Source organism: Magallana gigas, chromosome 7, assembly GCF_963853765.1.
Source record: "Magallana gigas chromosome 7, xbMagGiga1.1, whole genome shotgun sequence".
NCBI lineage: Eukaryota > Metazoa > Mollusca > Bivalvia > Ostreida > Ostreidae > Magallana > Magallana gigas.
Genome location: NC_088859.1, coordinates 19,216,149 through 19,243,234, shown reverse-complemented (window position 1 = coordinate 19,243,234; position 27,086 = coordinate 19,216,149). Strand labels below are relative to the sequence as shown.

At 33.0% G+C, this 27,086-nt stretch overlaps 2 protein-coding genes across 9 annotated transcripts in view; both read right to left on the bottom strand.

Moving 5' to 3' along the window:
* Window positions 1-4,482: 4,482 nt before the first annotated feature.
* Window positions 4,483-27,086, bottom strand: part of LOC105342357 (multiple epidermal growth factor-like domains protein 10) — an 84,153-nt gene continuing 61,549 nt past the window's right edge. For both annotated transcript variants that reach the window (XM_066066360.1, XM_066066355.1), the window contains exon 7: window positions 4,483-4,643. The gene's annotated coding sequence lies outside the window, so the exon portion shown is untranslated. The remainder of the gene's footprint in view (window positions 4,644-27,086) is intronic.
* Window positions 4,643-25,676, bottom strand: LOC136269737 (multiple epidermal growth factor-like domains protein 10). 7 transcript variants are annotated; one of them, XR_010707686.1, is made up of 8 exons: window positions 25,538-25,676; window positions 24,896-25,024; window positions 10,936-11,118; window positions 10,492-10,698; window positions 7,447-9,081; window positions 5,692-5,741; window positions 5,182-5,378; window positions 4,643-5,023 (listed from the first exon to the last, which is right to left on the bottom strand). XR_010707686.1 is itself a non-coding variant. In XM_066066314.1 (7 exons), the coding sequence occupies exons 1-7, from the start codon at window positions 25,593-25,595 to the stop codon at window positions 5,271-5,273; spliced, it is 2,370 nt and encodes a 789-aa protein (XP_065922386.1). In that variant the 5' UTR covers window positions 25,596-25,676; the 3' UTR covers window positions 4,643-5,270. The 7 variants fall into 7 exon arrangements, 5 of the variants coding, with proteins under 5 accessions (XP_065922386.1, XP_065922388.1, XP_065922387.1 ...); XR_010707687.1 differs by having other exon boundaries at window positions 5,182-5,334; XM_066066314.1 differs by having other exon boundaries at window positions 4,643-5,378.

The following is a 27,086-nucleotide window of genomic DNA, read 5'->3' as shown; positions in this document are numbered from 1 at the left end:
TTATTAAAGAGATAAAAACACTGGTTTAAAAAGGATAGACTCAAACTTCGCAAATTTTCAACCAACGCAAATGAAAAGAATGCCTTATACTTGTGCACATATTTAACTATATTAAGCTTCAAAAGTGTATATATAGTATCGAGTAATGATTTTTGTAATAAACATTTTAGGAATCGTACAGAGAAAATGGTCTTCACTGGGCATTTGCCACCATAATTTAAAGAATTTGCGGAACAAGAATTAATTTTCCTGCAAACTATTGTTTAGATGCGGCCACGGCGCCTTTAAATAAGTGAGTAATCGGCTTGGTATATAAACTTACTAACAAATTTACCAAGCGGTGATTTACAATTATTAATTTTGAAATAAAATTGTTCTTTAATGATTGAAATATTCTTCAATAAAACAATTAACTTACACGGTCATAACTATGATACATAAGGAAGGTTAAAACAATCATATATACTCTTTCATTTATTTGAACAATTGTTTTATGCTACTTTTTTGAAGCTTCATGAGCCTATTAAAATTTATTTTATACCTATTCCAATGAGAATTGAGATTATTCACAGAAGATGTGAGCAAAATCGCTAGAGGAGATAACATAATCTGTTTTTGGAAATTGACGGATTTCCCAACTTTCGTTTCAAAGTAAAACGCCGGGTTTGTTAAGAAAAACCTGTTTTCCTCCACTTAAGTTTATCCGTGAAAGGCAACGGGCTAGTTTGGAAAAGAAGAAGTATACTAGCTGAATTGTGTTAGTACTTAAAGAAACGGAAAATGAGCCTTAGTTTATCTCATCAGACCACGTCCTGTTTATCCCAATAATAGTCTTGTTATCATCTCACCATCTTCGGTAAAAACAGAAAGCTTGATCATTGTCTTTTATGTATACAATTCCAAAGTCAGTTTCGATTTGACGCAATATACATGCAGAATTTCAAACGGTGTTAACAGTTGACAGATGACATACATAAATTGTATAGAATATCCATTTTGACATGAAGTGGTCCATGAAACATGAATGATGCCTTTATATAAAATCCTCTTAATGGTAAAGAAGCTAGCATTATTCTTTTTTCGTCCCAGATTATCAGAGTGATATAATGGAGATTGCATTTGAGTTATTTGGTAACATTTGTACACTGCAATATGACTTGCTAAATCCCATTTTTTTGGGTTGATAACTGCGCATGCACTATAACACTCATTATTTTATGGAGTGTGTAAACGGTGTTTAAGGGTACATAGAGTGTCTTTAACAAAGTTTAACATACCCATGTAAAGTAGATGAATAGCAACGTTTATTGTTTTGAACACATTTTATTGATTAAAAAAAGAATTAGAAACAGGTTCTAATACTAGTAGGTTCTAACAACTTACAAGTTCCTCTCCTTTTAACGTTTATACATGTAAATTAGTCAAACCACATTCCTGAGCAACCCATTCTAGAAAATAAATTCCATTAAAATTAAAATCGCATCAAATTCTTCCGGGGTTTTTTTCTGGGTTTTTTTCATTAACCAAAGAGTCCCATCCAAGGTATGACTGTCTGCCCGCGATGCATGACCAACCCGTCCTACATTTTTCGCCATGACGTTTATTAGTTAAACCGTGTTTTTGGTAACCCCCTTCTGGAAATTTCTATTTTTTTCGCTCGTGAGAGGTCGCGCTTTGCTAGTTTCAATCTATTATGACTAAAATTGCACAATTAAGAAACGAATTACCTTATTTCATTTATTCAACATTTGTAAAATCTTATTTTCTATGTATAATCTAATTAAGTTCCATATTAATTTATTCATTGTTCATTTAATATTTCATTGCAAGCATATATTTTGATGATAACTCCCACTGACTTGGATCCGCCAATGCGTGTCCACTACCTTACTCTCATACTAGTGTATCGAAAATGAAAGTAGGTTTTTTAAAATATTAATTTAACAAAAATTACTAATCAGGTACAATTAATTCAATAATAGCTTACGGAAATCATCTCACATGTGTCGAAATACCATATGTAAAAGTACTAACACTGGTGCAGGCATTTCGTAGTTTATTTACAAAAAGCCTTAATTTATAAGTATAGATGCTAATTGGATCTGACCAGCTCGCAGTCATGGGTCAACTTCGTTTGTGTGAAAGCGATTTTAAAAGCAATCATGTTCGAAAATTACTCCATTATTTGTAACAAGGTATAATACTGCAAATAGCATTTTCATTGAATGTATAAGGGGAATACCATTGTCTTATACATATCCAAAACTTAAACAAGGTTAATTTTATCTTCAATGGAAAAAAAATCACAACATTACGTGATTAAGCAATAAGGAGGGTTCCCACTCGATATCATTTAGTAAAATTACGTTTTTACCTGAATAAAAAACATCTTTTTCAATATAAAAAAAACTACAAAAATGCATGTTTTAATTAGCAACTTTTTTATCGGTCTCTAGATAATGAATGTATACTCCCTTCTTTACATAATTTTAACAAAGTCATTATTTGGCTCTCATACAAATTTATTGAAGTAGAACAAGTTTCAAATCTATTTGTTCATCACCACATTTCAGAAAATATTAAAAAATGTCATATTTATTATTTAATTGGTTTAATAAAAGGAAGATATATGAGAATATGTTATAAAACTGATATTTTAAAATTGTACATATCGAAGTTATAATGATCTTCCTTAACTTAATATCAACTTTATTCCTGTTGCAACTTATACATAAAATGACACTTTAAATAAGCTTTGTTTTTACGCTCTATAGAACATACTTAGATCATTACCACTCAATGAATAAGTGCTCGAAAAAAACCCACAGAATAATTTTTACAAAAAATAACACATACACCTTATTTGTTTGCATTTTGAACACCTTACAATGCAAGTCTCTTTGTAGAAGATGCACATGTATTAAGTACGAATTGATTTTTCAAAACTTTTGCAATTAGCAGAACACATAATTATATACATATATTACAAAAAACGTCTAAAGTATCATTGGAGATCTAAACGTAATACCGACATTATTCGCACTAAACTGATTCTATTCAATTCAGTATCATGAATTCACAAACGACATTCACAAAATTTAAACTACATCTACGTACATAATAATGATAAATGTACATGTATAACTCAGATCTATGTCCTGTTAAAATTACAAAACGGGACGTACTGTAGATACTCTTTCTATATATAGAGTCCATTCATAAACCATGTGTTCATTTGAAAACATTTAATATGAATTCTCGATCAAACATTCTAAATTTTTTTTTATCACATTTGTTAATCAAGAAATACGTACCCTTTAGGGCATGATAGTGACTCACTCAAAACAGTGCAACATGCCAATAATGGTGTCTCGTTCGTAAATAAGTTTCAATTTATTTATTTATATACACATCTTTACTGGGTGAAAATGAAACAAGTCTCTGCACAAAAGAGATGAAATTACTTTCTTGCAACAAAAGGTTCAATTGATGACTGATGACTGCAACAAGTTAAGCTAAATAAATCAGTATCTTTATACTGGATTGCTAATTCTTCCCTATATAGCAGCTTTAAACTGATAACAAAAAACATATCATTTTTTGCATCGTAATCTATTCGTAAACAGAAAACAATAACATTTCTCGCTTATAATTTGATACACTTGACTTTTTAAACATTTTTAATAGTCTATATATGTCATTAAATCTTGCACTTTTATCCTTGAAACTTTCAATAAGATTAGATCTTAGATTTGTGTATTGTGTATAGGATGATACAATAAAAATTGACAATCTGATTTAGTCTCTCATCAATACTGGCTGCCCACGCCGCCTCAGAATGCTACCTTTAAATGTGAATCCTGTTTGATTGTTTCCACCTTCACTTATTTCACTGATTATGCTCATATGAAAAAAAGGGACTTGTCCAAAAATTACAGGTAACTGCATGCAAAGTATCTGAAGTTCGTTCTATTATAAAAAAGAAAAGAATGAACACATATTTTATTATATAAAAATGTGTATGAAATTAGAAAGTATGTTAATGAAAACCAAGATTAAAGTTATCCTTTACTTTATGTTTACTGGTTTCAGCAACACTTACAAAATCCGTGGTTTTTTTTTGTCAATTAACCTTTTTGGTGATGTCTTTAAATGTTATAATATGATGTCTTTCATATCAGCAGCATCATTGAGAGGGTTTATATAGGCTTTGCCTGTTGCCCAATCCATTTGATTACTCAATAAAATATGTTTAAATTAAAATATCAGCAGCATCATTTATGCCTTTTTTGCATCTATATATTTTACCTATAAAAGAAAACAGAAGATAAACATTCAGGAATGACAACGTGAAGACTTTCATGTACATGAATTCACTGCTTAAAGCTGACATGAATTCATGAAATATGCATTACTTTCCTATTATCGTTTGACAAGCGGCTAATTAGTTTTACATGTATAGGCTGATAAATTAAAATTTACCTTTTTAAAACTAAGTGTAAAGCATCTTTGGAAAGGATCTCTGTCATAGCTCCAAACGCCTTTTTTCATTGATTGCTTGTTTTGTTGTAAGCTTTATCTTTTCAGTGTGATGCCTATCTGTCTGTGTGCTTTGTTGTGAAGTATCCTGGCGAGACAGCCAGCTTTTTTTAAAGATGTTTGAAGAAATTATTCATTTTTACACATCACCATATTTACATTATTCAGATAGGTGTAGAAAAGCATAAAATACTTGCATCATTAAAATCCAAATTATCAATTTTAGTAAGACTAGTACTGAAAAAAATAAAAATCAACATCAATATAAAGAAATTAGAAGAGAAAAAAAATCATGTTAACATAAATGTGCAATAAAAAGTGTACTATTACAAATCCAGCATGCTTCAATTAAGGAAAGTGGCAATAATGAATGATCCATCTTCAACTACAAACCTGTTTTCTACCTTTGTTTCATATCTGTAATAATAACCATCGTTCTTTTGCCACATAGTTGCAAAAACACGTTGATGTAAATTCTTTAAGGCTAAAACAGACCCCCACATTATGAATAATACACTGCATGGAAATTGTACAAAAGCGACTTTTCAAGTCGACCTTTAAAAATTGACTGTTCAGAAGACTCAAGAATATTTCGTGTTCGCTTAGGGAACAAAACTGACGAAGTGTATCTGGTGTACCTACATTTGCTTTTGGTGCTTTCATTGAATACTTCTCGTACATATTCTCTACCGTTATATGAAGTAGACTGCACGACAGTGGTTTACTATATTTTATGTTTCAGGGTTTATAATCTGTTTTGACTCTTGTATCAGGTACCACAAAAATGATTTTCTCCTGAAATTTAAATATCTTTTTCTTTGCATAATGTAAGGACGATCCTATAAATTTAAAGAAATTCATTGATATATAAATGTTTCTTTTTCAGTAAAAGTGTCTAATCATATAATGGCGTAACAATATTTTTAAGATCTGTTTCAAGCTAAGAAGGATTGCAAGTAATGTCTAAACTCCATTATTTACAATGATGGAACATGCAAAATTAGATAAATAATTTGAATAATTCATTGACACAGTTAAAATTTGAACTTTTTTTGATCATTTTCATATTTGATATACAGAAATGAGTTGCCATAACCCTAATATTCTTAGGATTGTTTAATTCCATATTACATGTCAGCTGGTTCAACTTACTTGTGATCCATTGGGGCGAAAACGGCCATATACCGGTATCAATCCTGCAACTTACAAAAACTTACAAGGAAAATATCATTAAAATTAAAGGATATTTACCGTAAGTATAATTTACTCGAGAACAGTTCTTAATTCAATCAATTTTAATTGAACGTCATGAATTCATTTTACATTTCACATATGACCAAAATATGATTTCATATCAAACCAACCGGGTACTTAAGTCGTACAACAATACTCACATCTGACGCTCAGTTAGTGATTGTCTTAAACTGGTTATGTCACCGTCAAATAAATTTCGGTACGTACAAAAAACAAAGACGGAATCCGATTCAGTTAATTCTCGCGACATATCAGGATGATAATTTATACAAAGAGCTAGCATAATGAATTTATTGAAAATGTTTTTGTTTTATTTGTTTACAGTGTATCGATCGATCGATCGATCGAGAGAGAGAGAGAGAGTGAGTTACTAACTTAATCATTTATTTCAAAGCTAATATTTAACAACTGTATGTGTATGTTAAGAACTGTTCATTCCACTTTTTATTTATAGGTTAACAATGTGCAACCCATTAAATAGTGCTAAGTATGAGTTTGATGACTCTAAAATCTAATTAATAAAAATTAAAAAAAAACTAAAGAATATTATAAATGGTTTGATCTACCTAATACTTACATTCGGTACAAAATTGTCCAGCAAATCCATCCTCGCAGCCTTGCAAAGATGCGCCATGATAATGATAATGTGTGAATGAGGTTATCTTGGGGGTTTTCCCTTTCATCGATTTCAATTGCATTTCTTTCACAGATATGGGTATTTTTATTAAGAATCGTTCATATGTGCAGCAAAAATATCTTGGGACAGACTATAGTTAACCTGTGTCTAGGTGTTAGGAAATTAAAACCATTAAGGGTTCGCTGCTTTACGTGCAACAGCCCCCTCTCCCCTCCCTTTACATTCACTGTATATCTAATTTAATCAAATTTTTATTTTTTATCATGTAGAATTTCAATAATGCAACCAGAAGATAATAAATGTACTTGTTGTCCAATTTGAATTACATGTAAATATGAGGTTTGTCGCACAGCCGCTGGCGAAACAGTTCCGACATACTAGTATGTGTTTTTACAGTGTAGTTTAAGAATAATTTATATTTGTTTGATCTGGTGAATAAGAACATAATGTTTGCTTTCATTATAAAAACAGTAAGATTTTTGTAAATTGTTATTCATCAAAATAACTGTTTAAAACATGTCCAACATCGTTTATAGACATAAGAAAAGGTGTTACAAACTGTGATTTTTTACGAAAAATTTTTTTTATGGTTTACTGGGCTAAAAACTAATTGCGTGAAAAGTATTTTGTCAACATTATTATTTAATTAATCAAATCTTTCTTCTAAGATGATTCATGTAGTTTGTGGAATAAATATCAAAGTATTTGCACAGCTTTGACTCAAAACAAGTTGTTAAAAATGATCTAAACTCACATATGCAGCACATTTACATGTAAATATATACTTTTCTAATATCAATGCATTGTTAGAATGTACATTTATCACTTAAAACCAAACTTTCATTGAGAGAGTCTAAATAGCACCAAGCATAGGAAAACCTTATTTATCCGAAAAAAATCGAAATATGATACATATTTTTGCAAATGACTTACGTGTACGGCATTCAGTTCAGTTTTGTTAAATATTTTAATCATAGACAAATCAATAATAAAACATATTTTTGTTTATAACTTACTGATTTTAGTGCATTCTTTTCCATCTAAGCCATCCTGGCAGCCACGTAAACATGCGCCGGTCATATCACAAGCACTCCCCAAACACGACCCACTGCATTTCTCAGTACAGTTCATCCCATACAGTCCTTTAGAGCACTCTGTACAGTTGCCAGACATTCGATCACAACTTTGACAATTCTTCGAAGGACAGGAAACATCACAACGTTCCCCATAATATGAACCGTTACACCCGCTTTGGCAGATTCCATCGCTATTGCAATCTTCATTTTTGCAGTTTTTGCTACATTTGCATAAACGTCCGGACCAGCCGTCCTTACAGGAAGTACAGGAATCTCCTGAGTTACAGGTCAGACATTCTGGACGACAATCATAACCACACCGGGGTCCAAAGAATCCAGGATTACAGACTTCACAATTGGAATTTGAAGTACAATTAAAACATTGACCAGGGCATGTTCCTCTACAAGTTAAACCGTAGAATCCAGGTAAACATTTTTCACAACTATATTTGCTGTGACAGTGCATACAGTTAAGACTACAATTCTCGGAACATCCAGCACCATACTTGGAATTATCGCAACCATTAGTACAAGTTCCATTAATTTCGCATAAACCATCGACACAGTTTTTGTTGCATTCATCATTGCACCTTTCCCCATAAAAATTTGTTTTGCACCGAGTGCATTTGGATTTGTTTTCACAAGTTATACAGTTAGAAGGACATTTCAGACAATTCCCATACGTGTAATCAACATAGTAACCCATATTGCATGATACACAGGAAACATCAGACGATTTTAAAATACATTTTGCACAGTTTTCAACTGAACAATTCCTATTACACAGTGGACCATACCATCCATCAACGCATCCAGTGTAACATTCACCATTTCTTTGACACACAGTAGGAGTTTTACAATTTTGACTGCAGTGTTCGGTGCAATTTGGACCGAACATTCCAGAGGCGCACTCAATACACTGACCATTTATCTTAGAACACGATTTATTACCACCGCAGGTGTTTGGGCATGCGTATTTGCAATATGTACCGAAGGTTCCAACTAGGCACAAAGTGCAAAGACCATCAGCAATACAAGTTGTACAGTTGGCTCTACAACGCGTTTTACAATTATCGCTTATATACCCGTCTATACATCCATTTAAACAGGTTCCAAACTTGTTATCACAATTACGATCTCTGCAACCTTCTGAGCATGTTTCCTTGCAATCGTCACCATAAAAACCAGTTGAACATTCTATACATCCATTTACAGGATCACAGTCAATACAATTTTCACATGTCAAACTACAGTTTTTTCCGTATGTGTTCTCGGGACATTGAGAACAATTTGATCCGAAATAACCCGCTGCGCAATCTGTACATCCCCGATATCTATCACAAGATGATTCGCATTGTTTGGGACACTTCCTATCACACATGGTTCCATACCAACTAGAGCTGCATACCATGGAGCATGATTCCGAAATAAACTGACATTTGTTGTCAAGACACGTTTCGTGCCAGCCAATGTTGCATCCATTTTTACAGAACCCCGTGTACTGATCACACCTATTGTCTAAACAGTTCTTGCACTCAAATTCACATTGATCTCCATAGGTACCTTGGCTACATTCTGTAATTATACAACAATTCTGAAAACATTCAATTAAACTTATTTTTCGTAGCTCCTTTTCAAAAATTCAGCCAGCCCACATGATGCATTTAAACGGCAGAAGCATTGTTGTACAAAATCATTATTACTGAAACAGAAACGCATTGTTCGAAAATCTGCTAAAAGATTAAGTATATTTGTTTAAATCTTGAAAAGTATTTATACACATAAATTATCTTGATTCTATGCATATGTTAATGCTAAAAATGATAGCCTTCTCATCCTGATCAGAAATTTATTAATATGTAAATTACAACCCAACCCCAACCTAAAGTCGTGATTCAAACAATCTTACAAATGTAAAACCTCTGGTACTTCTGATTTCAACCATTGTGAAACTGTTAATGTGAAAAAGATTGGGTGTCTATCTCTGTAGCGTACTGGGTATAACTTCAGTCTACTACCCCGCAGGTCCCGAGTTCGAATATAGCAGTTACGTTTGTTTTTATGAAAAGTAATAAATTTTTAAAAGTTGATTTTCACTCGAAACTGAACATTTCTCCGTCATTTTCAAGTCTAATGTATGCTTGAATTTCATATCTTTAAGGAATATAGAAAATCAGACTTGTATTACAAACCTTTCTAGAGGGTGTGGAGGACCCTTACAGGGGTGTGATCACGATTCTGGTCAAAATTAAATTTTTCCGCCGTTTTTGATGTTTACATTGCTTTATTAAGGTATTTCTGAGTTTTAGTCTTCGAGTTATAAGATACAGAGCTCTTTATTCTTTACAATACAAACAAAACAGGTCTTTTTTGTTTACATTTTGAATGTTGACAAGAAAATTCTAGGATTAGACCTCCAATGAATGTGGGGAACGTTAAGAATTGTTTATTCAAAACGAATTAGCATATAGAAAAATAAGCTTAAAAGGAACTTTTACCGGTATATTGAACCAATGTAAACAAAGACATGACACGAACCTTGTTTACATAATACAGAATTGTAACCTCTGTTTCTTGCGTATAGCTCTACAACCAGACACTCAAATTCTGGTTGATATTAGAAATTGATTACTAAAGCATTGTAAACAATAAAATAAAATATAAACTGACCAAAACCGTGACCCTTTAGTAACAGTTTTTACCTCTTATAACATTTCACGAAATTGAGTTATCAGTAATGTAAAACTATTATCATTGGCATTGATTTATTTTTTTTACTGTTTTTCAATTTGATATTATAAATAACTCGCACTTAATTTAGATTGATTTTGCTACTTTGAATGCTCTCTCTCTCTCTCTCTCTCTCTCTCTCACATATGAAATTTTTTACGATAAGACTTATAGATCAGTATAGGCGTGGTACTGAATTAGTTTACAATGCAATGTTTAGAGTGAATGTTAGAAGAAAATGAGAAAATGACTTACGATAAACTTTTACTTCGTATACCACTAAGGTAGCTAAGGTTGAGACTTTTTGAACGACAATCGTATCACCAGTTATAGTTCTGTTGCATCTAACACTATCGGCATAATAGTCCCGTTCATCCACACGGATCTCGGTGCACTTGTCGTTACTAGCTGGTACATTTGACGTAGAGTTTGTGACGAAAACATGGAAAGAGGACGTTTGGTCTGCAAGTGCATATAATGAAATTTTTAGACTATTTTATTTTTAATAACTTGATAAGACCGCGGGAGATTCATTGAGGTCTAGCAAGATTCAAAACGGAACTTTAGATCTATCTATTAGATATATCTAGATATACAGATAGATAGATAGATAGATAGATAGATAGATAGATAGATAGATAGATAGATAGATAGATAGATAGATAGATAGATAGATGTCGTTAGTGATTCATATCTTACATGCATACACTTTTAAAAAAATATGTTTGATGTTATAGATATTGGACAAGAGTATTGTCAACTGAGGATTTGCTTCATCGTTTGTTCTAGCATACGTCCCAGATTCCTCATCTATAGCCTTCCACGCATAGTTGCTGCCAAAAGTTGAGGAAGAAGTCGCTGTCCGATAGTATGCGACATTTCCTGTATAATATAATAAAACAAATCTGTCGTGAGTATTTGTTAACTGTCGTATGATATAACCTATAAATGCATTTCGATTGAATGGCACAAATAGCTTAAAAAAAGCTTCATAAAGTTGTTTTTCTCTGAAAGTTAGGTTAAAATCCTGAAAATAAAAATTTATTCACCCGCAATAGACCGTATGTCTTGTCTATCACCCTTGACCCGAATGATTTTAAATTGTGGAAACGCTTTATAATGTATACATGTACCCATATACAGTCATATCAATGAAGCAACATACACTTCAATGCATCATCACCTATGGTTTAGAAAGGGTCCAAATTATAGTGGATGGGTGTGACGCCAGGGGAAAAACAAAACAAGAGGCCCCTGAGCCACATCGACCATTAAAGCAACAATAGGTATGATAAAATTAGCTTGATTAACAGAATCTTAATTCAAACTATCTTGGCAATGTAGTATAATATATGTAGATCCTGTAGAAGTAAGAGTTCATTTTTTTACCCTGGATATTCTTATGTTTATAATCAAGTCCCTTTTCTAAAAGGATGATTTTAGAGTCATATCACCTTTTGAACATTGCAGTTCCCAAATAATCCTAAACAATTGTTTAAATAAAGGATATAAACCTACACCAAACTCTGAACCCCTTGTGAGGCCCAAGAACCGTCCAGGGGCCAAAGTCTTAACAAATTAAAAGAAACAGCAATGTGTCAAAATGCTTGCATATAAGTAAGGCCATATATCATAACAATTTTATTTTTTGTGAATAATCAAAATATTTTCCTTTGTAAAATTGGAATCCCAATGTGGCCCCACATTGAAAGAATTTAAATCTACATTATCTGAGGTTGCTTTCGGTAAATTAACAGCTTCTCTGGGCAAATGGTTTCTAGAAAAATATATTTTAACACCCAACACCCCCCCTTCGTGACCATGATATGAACAAACTTGAATCTACTCAAACTGAGAATGCTTCCACACAAGTTTCAGCTTTCCTGGCTGATAAGTTTCTGAGGAAGAGATTTTTAAAGATTTACACTTTATATTCCAATGTAAAAATTCAACCCCCCCCCCCTCATTGTGGGTTCAGCTCATGCTAAAAACTATATAGCTTAAAGCAACATAAACGTGCTTTAAGGGTTAAGGACATGAAACGGACGTCTTCAAGATATTTAATATTTATTATCGTCTTCCTTGAAATAATTTACAGTCTCCGGGCTGTGCGCTGCCTCTCCTTTCTGATTGGTTGAAAATACATGATGTGAAATTCAAATTTATTTCATTGGTTGAAATACAGTTCTGTGCGAGATGATGAAGAGATTTTCTGATGATCATTTTTACGTACGACTTAACAATGCTCGCAGATTTCGAATCTTAAAAAGTGAAAAAAGGAGAAAAAAAAACAATAAAAATTGCTATGAATGAAATTCAGACTTTATTTTTTCACTGCAACTTGTTGAAAGCAATATTCTATAATATCTTTTGAAATTTTTTGTTCTTCTCTTTTTGTATTGTTAATGCAAATTTAAAACAATGTGAACTTTTGATACAGTATGGCTAATATCAGTAAACAAGTTTGCACTTTATATACGGTAAAACTAATATCAGTAAAACAAGATACTGTGGTATTAACTTTGATTTTTTTTAAAATAATACGACCTTTTCTAAGGTCTCTTATATCTACTATAGTCGATGTCAATCAAAAAACACGTGGCACGCATTTCTCCATTTCAGGCCTCCAGAAAAGAAGAAAGTCAGCATTTTAAATGGTTTATAAAATTGGAAGTGATTTTCAAGCCTCCAGAGATCATAGATCGAAAGTGACTGTATTTTGCTTTAAAATTTGCATATTTGTCCTTTCTTTAGGAAGAATGAAATGGTGTAATGGATTAGAAACTGTCTTATGGATTGGACATTGTCCTGCATATCCATGCAAACTATAGTTCATTGAATGGTTCAAGAACACAGCCAAGAGGAGGGGATATGGATGTTGAGCACTTCTCAAAACTTTAAGTTCTTTTGATACTTAGATTATCCTAATCACCACTTGAAGTAAAATTTCAAATGATTTCTCTTCATATCAACACTCTTAAAACGATATTCAATTTTGTTGTTATGGCTAGTAATACTGACAATTTAAAAAATGTTTTTTTTTAATAATAAGACTTAACATTTCTATTTCAAGAATTTATTCTTTCTTTTTTTAATCAAGTACACCCCTAATTGACACTCAGATTATCTTAGTAATCCGTTAATTGAAGTAACTCTTTATATTTACTTTTCTATTATTCTCTATTGTTAAGAATGTTTTGTTATCTAAATGTAATTGTTGGCCATGTTTAATTATTCGGCAGTTTGGAGAGCGACGGTCAAGGCGCTCGTACCAACGACTCTCGACCTCGCAGAATATTGTAATAAGTTGCGGAGTTTAAATAAATCTTGTAAAACGAATACCGATCAACTTATACATTTACCGTGGGTCACAATACAAACATTTATATCATCAAGGGTTGAATTTGCACTTTTAATGATATAATACTATACCTTAATATATCTAAATGAAGAACACTGGTCTACAATGAACGTACGACTTGTTGTGAATGTCTTTAGTGGTTATTGAATCAATAAAATGCATTCTTTAGGGATTCATTCGGGATGAATACATAATGTAATTTTTTCCTGCAATGATCGCTACCTTCATAACCTGCATGAATCATCAAAGAAAGCATTTTATTGTTTATATTAACATCTCTCTTTCAACTAATTAATAAATTGATTACGAAAAATAAGTACAAATCAATAAATTATTGTTAATGTACATAAGTACGTTAACTTAGCTAGAAGAAACAGCCAAATCGTCTCCTGTGAGACTTTGAGTCTGACATCATCATGATTACTTAGAGCAGTCCGTGATATTTTGTAGGTCGCTGAAGGTTTAGACTTATCGATAAACAGGGCGTGTCAATTTCAAACCTGTCAATATCTTCTCAGTTTCAGTCGCTGTAGATTTCGACCAATCGATAAACGGGGCATGTATATTTCAGTATGGCTGTATCTATAGAGCTATGATTTAACTATAAGTTTTCGTAAGAAATAGAGGGAATAATACTTGGTAGATGTAAATATAATACAATATAAGTAAACGTTATACAAATTTATAAAACTCAATCAAAATCGCATTTTATATCAAAGAACTTATCCCCCACTTAATAATAATGCAATATTAAATGGTACTGTACATGAATACATGCACGTGTGTATGTGTCTTTGGGCTGTTACTAAAATCTTTAGTAAAGAGAACATCAAACATTAAATTCATTTAAAAACAATTACAATGGTACATGAATGAAATTGAAATGCGTATGCCTATAAGTCTAATTAGAATACTAATTCCTTTAAACAATACTTTAAACGGTAGAATGTATTTAAGTAGAGATAAGTTAAAGCAGGTGTTTTTTTTTTAATTTAATGCACATTTAATGCACAGTGATTTTAAAATAGCATTTTTATGTTTCTAAGAAAATAAACAGAGATGTAATCATTTTATACCCGTTAAGTGGTAGCACCAATGATCAATTTAAACCCAATCTTAATCTAAAAATACTGGAACAAGTTGCCAAATAGCAATCGATGTTGCAGAATAACAAATTTGTTTTGATTTCAAAAATTACATAAGAAATGAGTGTCCTATCCAGAAGAAAAATATTGTCCCCAAGCCCTTTGATATAAATTAAATATATCATTAGAGGTATGATACAATGCAAAGCTCGCAGAGTTAGAGCCACGTAAAGTAATATCATGCGCATACTTGATTGACGACTAGTAGTTTCATCAACAAGGAAACAGTGGCGGATCCGGGGGGGGGGGGGGGGGGGAGGGGGGGGGGGAGTTTGTTCCTTCCCTGTCTCTGGGACAAATGATTTTTTTTTTTACAATTTGAAATGCTAATTTAAAGGCAATTTTTTCCATCTGAAATCTAAATACTATAATTATCTAACTTAAAAGCTTTAGAAATCACTTAATATCTTAAAAATGTTTGTACAACCGACCGTAATTTTTTTTCTTATAAACAACACCCTTTCGATATTTTATTGATGTAAAGTAATCTTTCGCAGCATCCGGTGTTTATTTCTTTGATTAAGCATGTTGAATGTTTTTTAAAAACAAGATATCTGTGAGCCAATGCTCACTAGTGATACCCCCGCTCTGATGTGAATATGCAAAATAAGCAATGTCGACATTTAACAGAAAGCTGGCATCCGATTGGTACAGAAATATATCCCACAATATGGCATGCCTAAACAAATATTAGTGTGTTAAAATTTCAAGCATCTGCGATAAATAGATGCTGAGAAATTTTTGAGGAAAATTTGTTTGAAAATTTTGGCTAAAATAAACAAAGTACTCATTTAACAGGAAGTTAACGTCCGATTGGTACAAAAATATATCCCACGATAAAACATGCCTTAACAAATACTGTGTAAAAATGTCAAGCATCTGCGATAAATAGTTGCTGAGAAATCTTTGGCGGAAATTTGTTTGAAAATTTTGGGTAAAAATAAACAAAGTACTCATTACACAGGAAGTTGACGTCCGATTGGTACATAAATATATCCCACGATATGGCATGCCTATACAAATACTGGGTAAAAATTTCAAGCATCTGCGATAAATAGTTGCTGAGATAAATGCGACAGAAATTTTTGTTACGGACGAAAGACAGACGGACAGACAGACGGACAGACAGACAGACACACAAGGGTAAAACAGTATACCCCCTCTCCTTCGGAGCGGGGGTATAAAAAAAACTACATGAAACATCATTGCTAAATACACACATTTTTAAATATTCACCAGATATTTTCTTCTTTATTTCCTAAGAAAATCGATTGGACACACCAGAAATCTGCGCGATCAAGTAGAACGACGTTTGCATATGAGCACGAACTTCACGGACTTAAACGGACTGATCCCACGGCGAGACCTCCAAGTAATTTCTGATACATGTCCTATAATAGTAACCACATATATGCAGGAACTAGCTGTTCCATCTGTGTAACGTTCTGTCGACTATATTGATAATTTACGTATTTTTGATAACTCTTTATTGGTGATTTATTAATGATACAGAGGGAGATGTAAAAAACAATAAAATGATTTGTTGGCTTTTCATACGGGCTATAAAGATGCATATCAAGATTTTTAAAAATCGGCAATGCTAGTTATTTTCATACCCGCATGAGATACGAAAAACAGAGCATTTTAATGTTTAATTGTTTACAAGAATCGAAAATCTATTGCGGGAAGACTGTGATAAAGGTTTACATGTTACATGTAACCATGATAAAAAAGTACATTTTTTAAAGAAGTTTTCCAAGTATGATATTGCATTGCATCTGCATCTGCATCAGCTGGATGATGTTGGGCACCCATTTCAGAGACCATATCTAGTTCCTGTGGACGGCAATTGTATTACATATGTACCCTCTATCTAACAGTTAAATTATCCCCAAGTTTGGATATACATCGGATCATATATAGACCTTTATTTAAATGGTTAATAGACAGACTATCAAAACTTAAACAAATTTTAGAATAATTGAAACTTTAAAGAAAAAAAAATGCAAAAATGATCCATTACTATAACAGCTTTAAGGAGTTTATCGGGGGGGGGGGGGGTATCATGTGACCTTTTCTATTAAGCACAGACGCGCGTTCCCATGGTTGGAGACATAATTAAGACTAGAAATTGTTCAAATCATCCTTTACAAAACCAAAACACTCAACAATGGGTAAATTAATATCGACTTGATATATACATGTATGCACTCTGATGTTGAAAAAGATATTGCTGAGGTAAATGTTTGTTGATTTGTTTAGGAATAAAATGTAACGTTTGTATTGGACATCTCCATATTATGAGGTACTTCCTATCGACATAAACAATGAAATCAAGAATTTTTTTTTTTTTAAATTCTTTCCGAAAAGTGTTACCTAAAAGTGTAGTGCAATGGGTTAGAAAGTTAAGTTCTACGAATGTTAGTTAGGAGTTCGAATCCTATTGGGGATTTTACAATTTTTACCTTTTGAAAAAAATGTAGATACATTTTTGTTGGTCAAGTATTTTAAATATTTGAAAATTCTTAAAAGGTGAAAGTATTTTGTTTAGGATTTACTTTTATCTACATAAATATCGACAAGTATCCCTCACTACTTTTACTATCACTGGATTTTAAACTTTTTTACTGTAACATTAATTTTATCGATTGGAACCCCGTGAATTTAATAAATGTAAATTTTTGGGGGAGGGGGTCAGATCCCTAGACCCCACCCTTCCTCTAGATGTGCGCATGGAATTGCCCATCCGCTTTTATTTACACCTTTTAAACACTTCGTTTTAGCTCACCTGAGCTGAAAGCTTAAGTGAGCTATTCTGATCACATTTTGTCCGTCGTCCGTCCGTCCTGTCCGTCTGTAAATTTTTTACATTTTGAACTTCTTCTCTAAAACCGCCTGGCCAATTTCAACTTAATTTGGCACCAAGCATCCTTATTGGATGGCATATATAATTGCAGAAATAAAAGGCAGTTTTACATTTAAAGCGGAGAAAATCTCGAAACTGTAAAAAAAAAAAAAAAAAAAGGAAGTGGGTGCATTTTGAAAATCTTCTTTTCAAGAACTATTGAGTCAAATGAAATTCAAAATCATTTAAAATAAATTATCCTTATGGAAAGGAAAATTTAAATTGCCAAAATTAAGGGCTAATTTTGTTTCAAATTTGATTATAACGAAAATAATAATAAAGGAATGTGATGGTTCAATCAGTTTATAACTTTGGGTTCCGTATTCCGTATTTTGAAAACAAAGTTCTTTTTTAAAGCAGCCATGTTGGACGTAACTATGATAAACGGGTCGGTCCCACAAAGTGGAATTTGTTGTGCAACAGTTCGCGTGCAAATGGAATCTTTGAAACATGCAAGATACATTGGTGCCGATTTGGTGAAGTAAATTGAGTAAAAACATTTCAATGCGTTGACAGCTTTCACTTTTGACGGTGGTGTTAGCTTGTTTTGAATTTTGTTTAATTTTCATTTTTTATGCTTTGTAACCTGCGGAACTATCGCCTGTATTTTGTGATTTTTAAGTAACAAATCAAACACAGACATCGGTAAAATCAGACAGTTGACTGTTTACCTGCGCACAATAAGCAACAATTCATTCTATTGGTAAATCGGTATGATCTTTTGTGTTATGGTTGATTATTGCAACGTGCTTTGTTGAGACGCTCAGCATTTTCCCGAGTTCATTCAGTTTAATAAGAGTTTAATATTGCTGACAGAAATATGTAGGTATATATATGATTTATTATAATTTCTTTTAGGGATATGTTTCTTCATTTTTTAATTTTAAAACAATTTTCTATTTATTTACCATATTTGTGTGTCAAGCTTCGAATTATGAGCAAGATACAAAGCTTTGCTCACAATTCTATGTTCGTACATACCATGTATGTATTGTTATCCGGATTTATATGTGTTTATCATGTTGGACTCTAAACTTAATAAAGTAGTTGTACTTCCGGTATATAAATGGCTGCTTCCATGAGACACAGCATGGTGTCAGAAGTTGAACGAAATCGCACTTAACACTAGCAATCGATTCTTATAAACTCGATAATCTTTGACCCAAACACTCAAAGAAGAAGATATGGAATCTTTTATTGGTGCTACGCCGAAAAGCGGTGCTCTTCCTTGGGTATGGAAGAAATTCAAAGCATACGCAGAGTTTCTGTTCAATGGACCGTTAAAAGAGCAAATCAGAGAAGGAGAAGTGTAATTATCTCATGATTTGGGTTAAAAAAAGGCAGGGATGTCTATAATCCCTGGCACATAACAAATGAAGGGAAAAGGAAACACTTGAGACATATTACACGTAATTTCAAGCATATTTTGAACCCAAAAGCAACAAAGTATTCACGAGATACAAATTTCAGTGTATGACTCAAAATGAAAATGAAACTTGTGAGGAATTTGTCACAGCATTGAACGTGTTAGTGAAAGACTGTGCTTATACAAATCCTGATGAGATGATAAGAGACAGGGTAGTGTTCGGGATACGCTCAGCGAAAATCAGATAGAAGTTAATTACGACAGGAAGTGACTTAACCTTTACTAAAGCAATAGACATTGCAAACCTATATGAACTTTCTAGAATTCAACTGAAAACTATGAATGAAGAGTCTAAAGGAAACTCAGCCGAAAATGAAAGCGAAGTGAATCACATTGAAGCAAAACACCCTCACAGAGGACGACAGCCTGAATTTGAAACCTGTAGAAATTGTTGTCGTAGAAAACATGAACGCAGTGAAAAGTGTCCAGCAATTGGTGAAAACTGTTAAGGATGTGGAGAGAAGAATCATTTTGAACGTGTGTGTGAATTTATGCAAGCAATTACGGTGCAAACAATTACAGCAATTACAAACCGAAGCGAGGTGAACCGAGCAGATTCAGAGGGAAATTAGCTCAGCGAGGGAGATTTCAAAAGAAACATCCAGGAAAACCAAAAAGGCAATCTGTGAATATGTTAACTGAATCTAGTGAAGATGACTTGGAGTGTGAAAAGTCTTTATTCCTGGGAATGATTAACCTAGATGTGAACACCATAGAAAACTGGACCACGAATTTACAAGTAGGAGACACTGAAGTACAGTTTCTTATGAATACAGGTGCAAAATTTAATGTACTCACTAGAGACACTTATCACAAACTGAACATTACTGCGCCACTCGAAAAACCTGAAGCATCACTTACCTCATATTCAGGACACAGCAATGCAACCGATGGCATGGTAACAATACCATTACAAAACAATGGCCAAGTTTACCCTGTGAAATTTTATGTTATTCACAGAAAAACACCAAATATTTTGGGAGCCGATACATGTCGTAAACTTGACTTGGTGAGATGTATGAACACTATTAACAAAGCTGAACAAGTTAAGGATCACAGTAATTCACCTGCAAATGACATTCTTAAGAAACTACAATATGCAGAATTGTTCGAAAGCTTGGGATATCTACCTGGAAAGTATTCTATTCGCTGAAAGGTAAAGTTCATCAATAACTCCGAAGAATGGAACAACTGGGAGTCATTGAACATCAGACGTAACCAACAGAATGAGTGAACAACATGACAATAGTGAATAAGGGATCCAAGATTCAAATTTGCATTGATCCCATGGATCCGAATAATGCCATACAACGTGAACACTTCCCACTGAAAATTGTTGATGTCATAGAAAACATGTCTCAGGCAAAGTTCTTCATGAAACGTGGTGCAGTGGGTGGTTAATGGCAGATTCAGCTAAACGAGTTAAGCTCAAAACTTTGCACGTTCAATACACCATTTGGGCGATATAGATTCAATCGGATGCCATTTGGTATAAGGTCGGCGTCTGAAGTTTTTTGGAAGAGCATGTCGCAGATGTTCAAAGATATAATTGGTGCGGAGGTTATCATAGATGATATCCTTAAAATGGGGTTCAACTATTGAAGAACATGACCAGAGACCTCGCTGTTTTGTAACGCGCGGAAGAGTTTTTCTGAAACTCAGCCAAGAAATATTTGAAGTGAGGAAGATCGAAGTTAACTATGTAGGACAAGTATTCACCCAGAATGAAGTGAAGCCAGATCCAGAAAAGGTTAGAGCTATTCTAGATGCAGAAACCTGAAAACCGACAAGAATTACTTCCCTCACTAGGACTAGTGAAATATTTCGGAAAGTTTCTCCCGAGATTATCTGATGTAAGTGCATTACTACGCAAGTTGACAGAAACATCGCCAGGCTCTAAATGGAAGTGGACTCAGGAACAAGATGTTAGTTTCAAACTTTTCAAGACCATGATCATAGAAGCTCCAGTCTTAGCTTTATACAATCCAAAACTACCATAGACACTTTCTGTGGATTCAAGTTCAAAAGAACTGTGTGCCACCATTCTTCAACAAGGTAGAACAATCGCATATGCTTCATGAGCACTGACATCATCACAAGAAACAACGCACATATAGAAAAAGAGGCCTTAGCCGTTCTCTTTGGATGTCAAAAGTTCCATTAGTACATTTTTGGTAGAACAGTTACTGTAGAGTCTGACCACAAACCCCTAGAATCAATCACTCGTAAACCACTACTTTCAGCTCCTCTGTGCTTACAGAGACTACTACTTGCCGTCCATAAATACGTCTTAAAGATTGAATAAAAACCTGGAAAAATTATGTTTGTCGCGGATGTTGACAATATCTTAATTACACCAAGCAAACACTGGTACCGGAAGCAGAGGTTAACAGCATTACACTCAACCAACACTTTCCTATAACATCGGACCGCTACAAAGAAATTTAGCGTAAAACTTTATGTGACTCGACCTTACAGCATCTTCTTAATACCATTACCATTAATATCGTTAGGCTTGCCTGAAAACAAACTAAGGTTACCTTCGTGTTTACTTCCTTATTGGACATTTTGTGATGAGATATCTCACGTAGATGGACTATTATTCAAAGGCAGCAAACTCATCATTCCAAAATCAATGCAACAGAAAATGGTAGACATAGTTCATGAATCACATCTCGGAATCGTAAAGTGCAAGAGCAGAGCACGTGAATGTATGTACTGGCCCGGCATGGCAGTGCAAATTGAAGACAAAGTATCCAAGTGTCATATTTGTGCAGAAGTTCAAATTCACTACGCTTAAGAACCTTTGATATGTGTGGAGTTACCAGACCGTCCATGGTCGAAGATTGCATCTGATAAATTTGTGTATCAGCAAAATCATTATCTACTTATAGCCGATCACTACTCAAAATGGTTTAAGATCATGATCCTAAAGGACCTGTCATCGCTTCAAAGTTATTAACTCACTGAAGAGCATTTTCTCCAAATATGGAATTCCTAATTAATCAATATCTGACAATGGTCCTCAATATGCAAGCAAAGAGTTTAGAGACTTTGCCAAGGAATGTGCATTTGTACACAGTACGTCAAGTCCTTTATATCCTAGATTAGATGGACAGGCAGAGAGAATGGTACAAACTGCCAAGCGGATCCTCAAGAAAAACAAAGACCCTTACAAAGCAATAACGGCCTATCGCAACACTAAAATTCAAGGGCTTGGAAAATCACCAGCGCAGATATTTATAGGACGTCGTCTGATAACAAACTTACATGTAACCGCAGATCTTCTTCGTCTGGTAGGGAACAACCAGCATGCCAAACTACAAGCCCGACAGATGCAGTACAAAAAATTCCATGACCGCAGAGGAACAAAGAATCTTCCAGAGCTGCACCCAGAAGACAATGTTATGTACAAGATTGCAACACATGGAGACACGCTACCGTGGAGTCCAAACTTCCGCTTCCAAAACCTTCTTGGTATCGTGTGATTGGAAACGGTGTAGGCGGAATCAAAGTATGCTGAAACCAATTAAATCAGAGAAACCTAAACGGTAGTCAGTGAGGATTTTGATCTCTGGATTCCAGACAGTGATGGCCCCACAGACATTCGTTCGAAACCTGTACAAGAGTCCACAAGTACAAGCGCTAAAAAAATCTGAGGAATCGAGACAAACTCGTTCTGGACGTACCTTTAAAATTCCTGGCAAATTTGCAGACTTTGTTACTTAAACAATTAGCCATTGCGTCGTTTTAAAGTGTTTACAGCAACATTTTCAAAGATATTGGAAATGTTTATATTGTCAATTTTGTTCTATTACAAATGCTTCTTAACATACCCCAATTCATTATCATGCTCATAATTGAAGTTTAGGATTGACATGATTGGCAGTAACGCTATCTTTTTAAAGAAGGAGGGTGTCATGTATGTATTGTTATACGGATTTATATGTGTTTATCGTGCTGGGTTCTAAATTAAACTTAATAAAGTAATTGTACTTCCGATTTATAAATTCCTGATTTCATGAGACACAACAGTACACAGAGCTGGTGCCATTTTTGTTTACATTTTAGGTGCTGAATAGGAAATACCAAGTTAAAAAATCTTAATTTGAATGTAATAAACTCATGTGAACAAAAATGATTTAAACCTAGCAGAATTGTGAGCTATGTATTTTGCTTATAATTCTACAATTGACACTGAAATTTTGATTGATCATTAGAAATGTCTCGCTAAACTTTAAATACTTGTACAAAAAGTTACAAGGATGATATGTTGTAACTACGTTCTGTGGCCCCCTCCTTTTACGATGATTTATATAAAATCTACATCAATTTAGATAGTTTTTCAGACACGAGTAAATAAAAAAGACTTTATTAAAACAGTTTCCAAGTAAACCCCGGGTTAACTTTCTGGGTTTACTTTGGGTTTACTCCGGCTTTACTTTTTGAAAATTTGGGTCCACTTTGGGTTAACTTTGGGTTTACTCGGGATTTACTTTGGGTTTACTCAAGAATTGATTTTTGGGTCAACTATACGCACTTAAGTGTTAAGCAGACCTGTATTTTATCTTACCATATTACTGTCTGTAATTCCTGCCCCATGTATATTCCGAATACACATGTAGTGTCTGCTTTCAGGGATATACTTCTGATCGGTTTACTCTCTGTGTCCACTCTGGGTTTACTTTGGGTTTACTCTGGGTCCACTCTAATAAACATGGAGTAAACCCAGAAAGTAAACCCAGGGTTTAGATGAGGTTTACTTTCTATTCAGTTGGGTCTGATCGGTACTGTATATATAGTACTTATACATACGAACTTAACCCAGATAAACTTTTTTAGATAGCTAATGAAATCGCCGCTTAAAGAGTTTGGTTGATGTTTAGGAAATTAGTTCCCTATTTTAGACGATCTAAATGCCATAAAAGTCTATCGATCGATCGATCGATCTATCTATCTATCTAAATATATCGGAATGGATGAGTTAAAACCCATTTTAGCTATGTAAACCTAAACAGACTACTAGTGCATTTTTTTTACAATATCGAGCCTAGCTTTTTAAGATAGATTTACATTTTTATACAGTCGTTTTGTTTTTAAAGAGCTTTTAAAAGTAGCATAAAAACATTGAATTCATGCTTTGGTGATTTTAGTTAAATGTTTTTGCAAATTGCCTTTAAACTAAAAATTTTAACAAGTTCTTATTTGTTTTATATATACAACCTTTAAACTACTTGTATTTCAACATGCATAAAAAAATTCTCCTTACGGTTTAAGTCATTATGGTGATTTTTTAAAAGTGTGCATATCTACATTAAAGGTCATCTGCATCAATTCTTCACAATATTCCATTTTCTAATTTTCTGTAAGTGTCAAGTGCTATATATCATTTTCAAAAATATTGCTTAAGGGAACAAATTTTGTTCATGTTACTTAGGTGATCACTTTAAAATTACTTATATTGATATAATATGGTGCGAGGGCCAAATTGCTTTTACTGTGTGATTTCAGTGCTACTATCTATTGTATCGACAGTTTTTCCCAAAACATTTTATGCAATTACCATTCATAAAAACTTTTGTTTAAATAAAGATAATTTCGTGATTAATGCAAATATAAACTGTATTATATATCTATCTATCTATCTATCTATCTATCTATCTATCTATCTATCTATCTATCTATCTATCTATCTATCTATCTATCTGTCCGTCCGTCCGTCCGTCCGTCCGTCCGTCCATCCGTCTGTTCGTTCATCCTTCTGTCATAAACATGTTACAGTTACATAGCTAATTTTTAAGAACATGACACATTCTACTCACGTCTTTGACAGCCATTGCTTGTTGTGCCGCTCCATCCATTAGCGCAAGAAGTGCAGTTGAAAGATGTAAGGCATACGGCGGAACAGCAAAAACAATGGCAATCACAGGGCTCACTGCCTATACACTGGCCTTCAATATTTAAAAATACACACTTATAGTACGTTCTACCGACAATAACATAATTTCTAACACTGAAGAGAAAATGTTATTTTTATTAAACTATCAAGTAACAAAGAGATATGTATATTTCGTCCTAATTCTATACATTTGCTCTACAAACAAACAAAATTCAAGAGCAATAAACTTAAATAAGTTAAACCTTCTTTCTGAATCAAAGCATGTATATGTGCTGAGGAGTTTGATAGCAGTATTTATTCGTACTTTGAAATTGTTTATTCATATATTTCGTTAGTTTTGCACATTGACATTACTATAAAACAAAGAGCAGTACATTGAAATACGTATAATATTATAAAATTTCTCGACAGGAGACAATTATCATTTACAGATGCACACTTATAGATCTAATTGCTGTATTTCGCTTTTCTGAATTTATAAGATAGATCACAAATGCTATATTGTTTATATTGTTGTTTTACTACTACATGTTTCGACTTAACAATCTTAATATATTATACTTACTTGCAACATATTTGACAGATACAAGGATCACTAACATGTATATCCACAGAGACTTCATTTTGAATGTTCCATTTGTAATATAAACACACTTTAAATGTCTTGTTTATATTATTTCCTGGATCTTTATATCCTGTGATGATTAATAATCACATGGTATGAGGCCAGAAAATGAAAAAAAATTAACATCCGTCAGAGGTATTAAACTGGCATTGAAATAGTCTAACAATATGATTTATTACTAGTTAATTAACAATTCTTTAGAACCTGGAAAAGTTACATTTGAAGAGAATTAATTTGTTTTGAAAAAAATGAATCATTTGCAAAAACAAATTACTACAAGATATATATATATATATATATATATATATATATATATATATATATATATATATATATATATATATATATATATATATATATATATATATATATATATATTTATATATATATATATATATATATATATATATATATATATACAATGCATTTCTTAGTAAAAATTAATAAAATACAATGTATGTCATGAATGGGATTTTTCTATCGTGGTTGGTAAAGTGAAGATTTTTTTTTTTAAATAATGTATCTTAGGACAAAAAAAAACAACAACAAAGTATTGATATCTTTGCAAGTTGTTTTGACGTATTGTACTTAAATAAACCCTTTTCTTGACATTTGATTGTTAAGATAAACTTATTTTGGCAATGTTCACGTTACATGAAGCTTAATTGATAGAAATAATTTACTTCCTCTGTATTAATGCGACGAGACAAATGGCTTGCTATGAAGAAGCTGGTGTGTATGACAATCAATTATTTGGAATTTCAATGTAATTTGAACGAATCTTACGTTAAGATATATAATAAGAAATTCCATGTAACTTAGAAAACATAAGATATTTGAAATGTATGTGCCCGAATCTTATGTGCCTATTTCGTCAAAAGTAGGCGTTGCATCCTCTCCCCATTCCTCTACATCATGCTTATTTCTGCACATTCTATGGTTACATATGTAAACACTTCGCCGATAACCACCACCCCCAAATTATTGGTGATTAAGGGTTATAACCAGATTGAAAGGAGGCCACACCAGACAGTGAAAAATCAGGTGAAAAAAACATTTTTCGATGATAAGAAAATATTCAATGTATTGTCATTTCTTGTCAGGGAGTCTTAGGCCATACAATTAGCAAAAAAGAAATTTTATAAACATCGGTATTTTTACAACCAATTTGTTGTGTCAGACTGTCAGTATATCAATAAAATATTGTAGACTAAAAAATGTGACAATGAATCAGTCGACATTAAAAAAACCTACTATTTTGAACAGATTTTACAAAATTGAGGATAGGTTGATATCACGATATGTTCTATAACACACGTTCTTTCCTCTGTATAAGCCTAGATTTTTTATCAAAAATACAATTTAGGTCAGGTTATCCTATATGTATAAGTATATAATTTCAATAACATTGAATATAGTTTTTGAAAGGTTCCTTTTTAAATCACAGTTCTTCAATAGCAAACCTGTAAGTATTAAATCAGTAAAACGT